A 10,301-nucleotide genomic window follows, 5' to 3' on the forward strand; every position below is an offset into this window, starting at 1 on the left:
TTTTGTAAACCCGGGGGGCGGAGCTTGCAGTGAGCTGAGATCCGGCCACTGCACTCCAGCCTGGGCGACAGAGCGAGACTCCGTCTCAAAAAAAAAAAAAAAAAAAAAAATAGTAGCAAGCACACATAAAGTTTACTCTGTTGCCAGGCACTTTCCGCAAATTCTCATCTAATCATCATGGCAACTCTCTCATCCCAGTTACGGAGTTGGGGAGACTAAAGCACAGATAAATTAAGCCACTTGCCTAAGGTCGTGCAGTTGGTAAGTGGCAGAGCCTGGAGTTGCACCTTGGCAATCTGGTAATAGAATCCAAACACTGGTAACAGAGCCACTCCAACAAAAAACAAAGTAAATGCACTTCCTCTAATAACCAGCCAAGAAGTTGTTTTCTGTGTTTCTCAACTCCAAAACAGACTAGCAAATACCTCTATGGAATTCCAGTAAGTCCAGGGATTTTAAGTATGTATGAGGATTTTGTTAAAAAAAAAGAAAAAGGGCTGAGTGTGGTGGCTCACGCCTGTAATTCCAGCACTTTGGGAGGCCGAGGCGAGTGGATCACAAGGTCAGGAGATCGCAGCTATCCTGGCTAACATGGTGAAACCCTGTCTCTACAAAAAATACAAAAAAAAAAAAAAAAAAAATTGCTGGGCGTGGTGGCGGGCACCTGTAGTCCCAGCTACTTGGGAGGCTGAGGCAGGAGAATGGCGTGCACCTGGGACGCAGAGCTTGCAGTGAGCAGAGATGGTGCCACTGCACTCCAGCTTAGGCGACAGAGCAAGACTCTGTCTCAAAAAAAAAAGAAAAAACAAAACACCACCACCAAATGTTTGTACGATATCAAGTTACAAAAGTGGGATATAACATTGTACGAAGTCAGTGGTTAGCAAAGAAAACATTGTCATGAGGCCAGGTAAGGTGGCTCACACCTATAAGCCCAGCACTTTCGGAGGCTGAGGGGGCAGGTGAATCACCTGAGGTCGGGCGTTTGAGACCAGCCCGACCACCATGGTGAAATTCCATCTGTATTAAATACAAAAAATTAGCTGGATGTGGTGGCGCATGCCTGTAATCCTACCTACTTGGGAGGCTGAGGCAGGAGAATCACTTGAACCTGGGAGGTGGAGGTTGCAGTGAGCCAAGATCGCACCATTTCATTTCAGCCTGGGCAGCAAGAGCAAAACTCCGTCTCAAAAAAATAAATAAATAAATAAATAATCTGAAAAAAGAAAACATTGCAATAAAAGGAGGGAGGAATATTTGCAGTTCCAACAGTTACTAGAAAAGGAAAACTTCAAATTAAACATTAATAGATGTATTAATAAATATATGTTAATATATGTATAAATATTATCATGGCTACCCACCATCTTCTATGATACTTTAAATGCTTATATTTAAACTACTTAAATTTGGGTGATTACATGGCAAAGCAAGGAATCCTGCTCTGTTCTGTGGAGAGGAGGGCTAATGTCATTTGGCCTGGAAAAACCTGTTCTGGAGACAGACAGAATACTGAACACCCCTCTTGGAAATTCACAGTGCTCCATATTGGGATTTAACAAGACTCTGAGAAGTCACAAATAAGAATTGTGCCCATATAATCTATCGCCTAATTAGGATTGCTTTTGCCTAGGATAAATACCTAAACCATTTGGGGCCGGGCATGGTGGCTCACGCCTGTAATCCTAGCACTTTGGGAGGCCAAGGCAGGTAGATCACCTGAGGTCAGGAATTTGAGACCAGTCTGACCAACATGATGAAACCCTTTCTCTACTAAAAATACAAAAAGTTAGCTGGGCGTGGTGGCGAACGCCTGTAATCCCAGCTATTCAGGAGGCTGAGGCAGGAGAATCACTTGAACTCTGGAGGCGGAGGTTTCAGTGAGCCAAGATTGTGCCATTGCACTCCAGCCTGGGCAACAGGAGCAAAACTCCATCTCAAAAAAAAAAAAAGGTTGGGTGTGGCAACTCACACCTGTAATCCTAGCACTTTGGGAGGGCAGCACAGGTGGATCACGAGGTCAGGAGTTTTAACATGGTGAAACCTCATCTCTACTAAAAATACAAAACTTAGCTGGGCATAGTGGCCTGTGCCTGTACTCCCAGCTACTCAGGAGGCTGAGGCAGGAGAATTACTTGAACCCGGGAGGTGGAGGTTGCAATAAGCCAAGATTGTGCCATTGCACTGCAGATCCGGCCACTGCACTCCAGCCTGGGCGACAGAGCGAGGCTCCGTCTCAAAAATAAAATAACATAAAATAAAATTAGTGACAAAAATGAACCTTATCTATAAAGGAAAACAATTCAAATGAGAGTGATTTCTCATCAGTAACCAGAGAGGCTAGATGAAAAGGCACAGCATTTTTCAAGTGTTGAAAGTAAAAAACTATTAGGCCAGAATACTGTGTCCAGTGAAAGTATTCTGCAGAAATGAAGGGGAAATCAAGACATTCTAAGATGAAGGAAATCTAGGAGATTTGTCACCAGTAGACCTATCCTAAAAGAATGGTTAAAATAGGTTCTCTAAACAGAAAAGAAATAATAATAGAGTTATTATTAAAGAAATATAATTTAGACCTATTTTATTTTAGTTTATTTTACTTTTATTTATTTATTTTTTTGAGATGGAGTCTTGCTCTGTTGCCCAGGCTGGAGTGCAGTGGCACCATCTCAGCTCACTGCAACCTCCACCTCCCGGGTTCATGCCATTCTCCTGACTCAGCCTCCCGAGTAGCTGGGACTACAGGTGCCTGCCATCATGCCCGGCTAATTTTTTGTATTTTTAGTAGAGACGGGGTTTCACCTTGTTAGCCAGGATGGTCTCAATTTCCTGACCTTGTGATCCACCTGCCTTGGCCTCCCCAAGTGCTGGGATTATAGGCGTGAGCCACTGCACCCGGCCATTTAGACCTATTTTAGACCTGTTGAGACTGAGATGCTCTCTGCTGTGTGGTTTAATGTGTGCCCCAAAGTTCATGTGTTAGAAACTTTCTCCCAATGCAATATAGTGTTGAGAGGTGGGAACTTTCAGAGGTGATGAAGGGATGTGCAGGGATATAACAAACAATGTAACCTTCCTGTCATCAGCGTTCCAGAAGGAGAAGAGAAACAAGGCAGGGTTGAAAAAGTTCTCAAAGAACAGAGCCCTCACGAATGGATTAATGGTGTTACTGCAGGAGTGGGTTAGTTATTGTGGGAGTGGGTTCCTGATAAAAGCATGTGTTTGGCCCCTTCATCTCTCTTGCTCTTGCTGTCATTCTCTCTTGCCCTCTGCCTTCCGCCATGGGATGACTCAGCAAGAATGCCCTTGCCAAACACAGGCACCATGCTCTTGGATTTCCCAGCTTCCAGAACAAGAAGCCAAATAAATTTCTCTTCATTGTAAACTACCCAGTCTCAGGTATTCTGTTATAGTAACAGAAAATGGACTAATATACCATCCAATAGAAATATATAGATATAGTTAAATTTACAAATATTGGGGCTCAAGAATTTGGAACATCATAAGAATTTGAGAATTGTGGACATTTAATATTCAATAATACTTGGTACCATGAGACAGTAGAGAAGATAGAGGTCCCCAACTAAACCTTAAGGGATGCTAACATTTTAAAGATCTTGCTTGGCGATAGTATAGTATGGCATATAAATTATACCTCATTAAAGCTGTTAAAAAAATGTTATAAACATATCGTCTTTTTGTGCGTTAATCTTTAATTGCAATGCAATTACCATTTTTTCTTGTTTTCAAAGCTTAACAAAATTATTCTAATGTTTATATGTGAGAAGAGCCAGGAAATACCAAAAAAGAATTCTAGAAAAGAAGAGTGATGGCTATGAAGAGACAGAGTAGGAGCAATTTACTAACCCATCATAGTGATTTGAAGAGTTGAGTATTAGCTGGGTATGGTGGTAGCATGACTGTAGTCCCGGATACGTGGGAGGCTGAGGCAGGAGGATTGCTTGAGCCTAGGAGTTCAAGGCTGCAACAAGCTGTAATCGCACCACTGCACTCCAGCCTGGGTGACAGAGTGAGACTCTGTCTCAAAAACAAAAAAGAGGATTAGGATATGATGTTATAGACAGATCAGTATAACAAAATGGAGAATCCAGAAAAAGACTCAAATACGTACAGGCACTTAACATATGTTGAAAGAAGCATTTCAAATGTATTATAAGATGTACTGGTACAAATGGCTAGTTAACTGGAAAAACAAAAATAAGCTGGAAACTTCTGTTACCTTTTAAACTGAAATATATTGCAGATGGATGAAATATTTAAATGCAGAAATTGAAAATGTATTCCAAATTGAAAATAGAAGTTTTTTTTTTTTTTTTTTGAGACGGAGTGTCACTCTTTTTGCCCAGGCTGGAGTGCAATGGCGCGATCTCAACTCACTGCAACCTCTGACTCCCAGGTTCCAGCGATTCTCCTGTCTCAGCCTCCCAAGTAGCTGGGATTACCAGTGCCTACCACCTCATCCAGCTAATTTTTTTTAAAAATAGAAGAATTTTAAAATAATCTTGCAGTAGAGAAATCCTTTCTAATCAAGATATATTAGGCTGGGCACAGTGGCTCACGCCTGTAATCCCAGCACTTTGGGAGACTGAGGCAGGCAGATCACCTGAGGTCAGGAGTTCGAGACCAGCCTGGCTAACATGGTGAAACCCTGTCTCTACTAAAAATACAAAAAAAATTGGCCAGGCATGGTGGCATGTGTCTGAAATCTCGCCCCTTGGGAGGCTGAGGTAGGAGAATTGCTTGGACGCTGGAGGCAGAGATTGCAGTGAGCCGAGATTGCGACACTACACTCCAGCCTAGGCAACAAGAGTGAAAACTACATCTCAAAATAAATAAATAAACAAATAATAAAAAAATACAAAATTAGCTGGGGTAGTGCCGGGTGCCTGTAATCTCAGCTACTTGGGAGGCTGAGGCAGGAGAATTGTTTAAGTCAGGGAGGTGGAGGTTGCAGTGAGCTGAGATCATGCCAGTGCACTCCATCCTGGGCACAAAGTAGGACTCCATCTCAAAAAAGAAAAACAAACAAAAACATAAAGCTTGAAACTTGTAAAAGAAGAGATTGATAAAAGGAACTATGGTTTAGGTTGTTTGTTCGTTTGAGACAGAGTCTTGCTCTGTCACCCAGGCTGGAGTGCAGTAGCATGATCTTGGCTCACTACAACCTCCACCTCCTGGGCTCAAGCCATCCTCCCACCTGAACCTCTCAAGTAGCTGAGACTTCAGGCACACACCAACACACCTGGGTAATTTTGTTGTATTTTTAGTAGAGACAGGGTTTCATTATGTTGCCCAGGCTGGTCTCAAACTCCTGGACTCAAGCTATCCACCCTCTTCGGCCTCCCAAAGTGCTGGGATTACAGGTGTGAGCCACCGTGCTAGGCCAAAAGGAACTATGTATTAAGAATTTTCCTTTAAAGAAAAGAAGCAGGGGACTGAGTACAATTGTAAACTTCTGTTCTGTATGGCAACTTTGTGGAAAGCAACTTGGCAGTATCTGTCAAAACTAAAAATGTACCTGTTGATCCAACAATCCACCTCTATAAGTTTATTCTTGAATACACAGTATTCAGTTTACCATACTATATATATAAAAAGAACTTGCATTATAGGATTGTTCATATTAGTAAAAATGTGGAAGCAACCCAAGTGTCCATCAATAGGTAAAGAATTAAATAAGTTATGGCATATCTACATGATTCAGTATAACAGCCAACATTTACAAAGAATGAGGTAGGCCACTATGTGTTGACAGTGAATGGATCTACAAAATATATTTGGTGGGGAGGGAGATAGGAAGTAGGAGGAAAAAGTATATATTACCCCTTGGGGTACTTTTAAATATATATACTGTATCTCAACATTGTACATATTTTTACATTATACCAGCATTTTTCACATGTATATGTATATATATGTATAATGCTTAAAATGTTTTAATGTTAACAGGGGTTACTTAAGCAACAGGACAATTAGCATTTATTTTCTCTTTATGTTCCTTTGCTTCTTAAAAACTAATAAATGGGCTGGGTGCAGTGGCTCACGCCTGTAATCCCAGCACTTTGGGAGGCCAAGGCTGGTGGATCACGAGGTCAGGAGATCAAGACCATCCTGGCTAACATGATGAAACCCCATCTCTAGTAAAAATACAAAAAATTAGCCGGGTGTGGTGGCGGGTGCTTGGGAGGCTGAGGCAGGAGAATGGCATGAACCGGTGAGGTGGCGCTTGCAGTGAGCCGAGATCGTGCCACTAAACTCCAGCCTGGGTGACGGAGCGAGATTCTGTCTCCAAAAAAAAAAAAAAAAAAAAAAAAAAAATAAATGCCATGCACAGTGGCTCATACCTATAATGCTAGCACTTGGGGAGGCCAAGACAGGAGGATTGCTTGAGCCCAGGAGGTTGAGACCAGGCTGAGCAACATAGCAAGACCTTGTTTCTACAAATAAAAAATGAAGTCAGGCGTGGCAGTGCATACCTGTGGTCCTAGCTACTCAGAAGTCTGGGGTGGGAGGATTGCTTGGGCCTGGGAGGTTGAAGTTGCAGTGAGCTGGGATCATGCCACTGCACTCCAGCTGGGGTGACAGAGCTAGACCCTGTCTCAAAAAAAACTAATAAACAATATTTACTTAAAAAGAAGAAACTGACCATTCACATAATCAAACTCTCTGACTTATTCTGTTCATTCTAGATTTCAACCAGTCATATCCTCTCTTCTGGCTACATTATTGATACAGCTTTTTGACTACATAATTGGTTTACTTTGATGAAATTGCCCATTTATGGTAGCTCAAAATGTCCGCTTAACTATCTAGACACAGAAGAATGTGGTGTCTACTTACTATTAAAAGTTTTTTGTGTTTGTTTTTTTATAGATGGTCTCAGTATGTTGCCCAGGCTGGTCTTAGCATAGGACTTAGCATATTATATCTGAAAGTAGAGTAATGGGGAAGAGACTAATTAAATTGTACAATTTACGAAGAAATCAAATTCAATTTTAGTAAGTGCCCTTGTTGATGTATTCATTTCTTCTAAGATTGCATATGTAAATTGTCTCTCTTGTCTTTACCTCTTTAGAAACTTACACATGTCCAAAAATGATTGAGATAGAGCAGGCGGAGGCCCAGCTTGCTGAGTTAGACCTGCTAGCCAGTATGTTCCCTGGTGAGAATGAGCTCATGGTGAATGACCAACTGGCTGTAGCAGAGCTGAAAGATTGTATTGAAAAGAAGACAATGGAGGGGCGATCTTCAAAAGTGTACTTTACTATCAATATGAACCTGGATGTATCTGAGGAAGCAATGGTAATTCAGTTTTGCTTTTGGAAGGATTGAAACATGTTGAGACTTAAAACATTGGTTAGTGCACTTTTTCTTCTTCTCTTTAATCAGGCGATGTTTTCTCTGGCCTGTATTCTTCCCTTTAAATACCCGGCAGTTCTGCCTGAAATTACTGTCAGGTACGTTACAGAAGTTCTGGCCAACTTTAGAGGTCAAATTAATCTGAGAATAAAAGCAACTCTCGAATTTGTTTTCTGTTCCAAGACAATTATTTTCTTATATCTTTTCTGTTAGATCAGTAATATTGAGTAGATCCCAGCAGACTCAGCTGAACACAGATCTGACTGCATTCCTGCAAAAACATTGTCATGGAGATGTTTGTATACTGAATGCCACGGAGTGGGTTAGAGAACACGCATCTAGCTATGTCAGCAGAGATACTTCATCTTCACCCCCCACAGGAAGCACAGTCCAGTCAGTTGACCTCATCTTCACGAGACTCTGGATCTACAGCCATCATATCTACAACAAATGCAAAAGAAAGAATATTCTAGAGTGGGCAAAGGAGCTTTCCCTGTCTGGGTTTAGCATGCCTGGAAAACCTGGTGTTGTTTGTGTGGAAGGCCCACAAAGTGCCTGTGAAGAATTCTGGTCAAGGTTTGCTTTCACATATGTATGTGAAGTCATGTCTAAAATTTTAATACTAAACAAGATACAGGCATGTGCTGCCTAGTGATGTTTTGCTTAACAATGGACCACACATAAAACAGTGGTGCCATAAGATTATAATGGAGCACATGTAGAAACCTGATACATGGCACTTGATCTTCCCACTATTGAATATCAGAGTGATATTCAGTAATCGTGCTGGGACATTTGCTTTTCTATATGAAAAAATATAAATACAAAAAAAGTGCCATCTAGGTTTGTGTAAGTACACTCTATCGTGGTGGTACAATGACAAAATAGCCTGAAGATACATTTCTCAGAATGTATCCCCATTGTTAAGCAACACATGACTATTAGAGATGTGGAGATAAGTATGTCCCAGGGGTTGTATCTTTATGGGGATTCAATCTCAAGTTGATGGATATGGCAGAAATCGCATGTAGTCAGCATTTTCCCCCTCACCTGACAAGTGCATATAGGAGACATTCTGTAAATATACGCTGAAAGAATTGAGCTCCTGCCCAAGACACTATGACCCTCCCCACTTCCATGGAGCTGATCCTTCCCTTATCTTAGTGATGCTGCAAACTGTATGCCCTATGAAGTAAGGGGCTTTCTAGAAGCACTAGAATTGCCACCAGTCTTCTCATTTCTCTACTGATATCCTAAATGAATTTCTGAGAAGATCCATTAATAGTTTGGGATTCAGTAATTCCTATATTTCTAAACTACTGATACAAGGCCGTAGTAAGGGCAACAAATGAGTTTGGGGATGGGATTATGACCAGAATCATATTTGATTAAAATAAATCCCTCTGAGATAAAAGTAGATTCCTTGGGTGGGGTGTGATGACTCACACCTGTAATCCCAGCACTGCGGGTGGCTGAGGCAGCATATCAATTGCAGCCAGGAGTTTGAAACCAACATGAGCAACATAGCAAGACCTGTCTCTACTAAATAAACAAAAGTTATAAAAATTTTAAAAAGTAGACTACTTCTAGGAAAAGTCTGTTTTATAACTTCTGTTTTATGTGCTCTATACATTTTGAAAATGTTTACTTTGGAAATTTCTTTTCAGACTCAGAAAATTAAACTGGAAGAGAATTTTAATCCGCCATCGAGAAGACATTCCTTTTGATGGTACAAATGATGAAATGGAAAGACAAAGGAAATTTTCCATTTTTGAAGAAAAAGTGTTCAGTGTTAATGGAGCCAGGGGAAACCACATGGACTTTGGTCAGCTCTATCAGTTCTTAAATGCCAAAGGATGTGGGGATGTTTTCCAGATGTTTTTTGGTGTAGAAGGACAATGACAGTAAGAGTAGTTGAAAGTATCTTGTCACTGTTGGCCTTCTGATTTTTTTTCCCCACTTTTTCTTGAAAGTTTAAGTAATTTTATTTTAGTTCCATTCTAGAATGTTGGGGAGTGGGGGACAAGAAAAAATAGTATAGCTGAAATGCATCTGTTAAAAATGTCATGATTGAAAGCAGAACTGAGTTTCAAATTATAACCTTAAAATTGTTGTTAAATACTTCTTCACATATCAGTTGCCCATTTTGAAAAAGAAATTATCCACAAAGGTAATGTTGGTGCTCCAATTTGCCAGCCATTCCCAACCCCCTTCTCCCTTACCTGCCTTCACTAAAGAACCCAGAAAAGCTAATTGCTCCCCTTTCAGCCTCTGTTGCAACTAACAACTCTCAGTGGCCTCAGGACACAGCTTTGGCCTTGGGAATTCTGGGAAAACTTTGCTTCCTGATTAAAGAAACATATGCAGCTAGGCCACCTCCTCCCCCTCTTACTGCCATAAACGCCAAAGTGATGGCTGGAGCTGGAGGAGTTATTTGAACTACGACAGAAGGAAGGACCAAGAGAACCACGAAGATGCCAGTTGCCACATTGTTGAGCTGCTGACCCAACACCAGCCGCTGCCTATCTCTAGACGTCTTTTTTTTTTTTTTTTTTTTTTTTTTTTTTTTTTGAGACGGAGTCTCGCTCTGTCGCCCGGGCTGGAGTGCAATGGCCGGATCTCAGCTCACTGCAATCTCCGCCTCTTGGGTTTACGCCATTCTCCTGCCTCAGCCTCCGAAGTAGCTGGGACTACAGGCGCCCGCCACCTCGCCCGGCTAGTTTTTTGTATTCTTTAGTAGAGACGGGGTTTCACCGTGTTAGCCAGGATGGTCTCGATCTCCTGACCTTGTGATTCACCCGTCTCGGCCTCCCAAAGTGCTGGGATTACAGGCTTGAGCCACCGCGCCTGGCCTCTAGACGTCTTATGAAATAAAACCAGTTTTGTTTAATTTCTAGGCTTTTTTTTTTTTTTTTTTTTTA

At 41.4% G+C, this 10,301-nt stretch overlaps 1 protein-coding gene across 1 annotated transcript in view; it reads left to right on the top strand.

Annotated features, from left to right (window-relative positions):
* The window catches only part of RWDD2B (RWD domain containing 2B), a 12,435-nt gene extending 2,940 nt beyond the window's left edge, over positions 1 to 9,495 (top strand). Inside the window, exons 2-5 of the mRNA XM_017856321.1 lie at positions 7,097 to 7,323; positions 7,411 to 7,478; positions 7,594 to 7,956; positions 9,048 to 9,495. Coding sequence (XP_017711810.1) covers positions 7,097 to 7,323; positions 7,411 to 7,478; positions 7,594 to 7,956; positions 9,048 to 9,282 — 893 coding nt within the window. The 3' untranslated portion in view covers positions 9,283 to 9,495. The remainder of the gene's footprint in view (positions 1 to 7,096; positions 7,324 to 7,410; positions 7,479 to 7,593; positions 7,957 to 9,047) is intronic.
* The last annotated feature ends 806 nt before the right edge of the window (positions 9,496 to 10,301 follow it).

The sequence above is a fragment of the Rhinopithecus bieti genome, unplaced genomic scaffold (assembly GCF_001698545.2).
Source record: "Rhinopithecus bieti isolate Rb0 unplaced genomic scaffold, ASM169854v2 scaffold_1295, whole genome shotgun sequence".
NCBI classification, from domain to species: domain Eukaryota; kingdom Metazoa; phylum Chordata; class Mammalia; order Primates; family Cercopithecidae; genus Rhinopithecus; species Rhinopithecus bieti.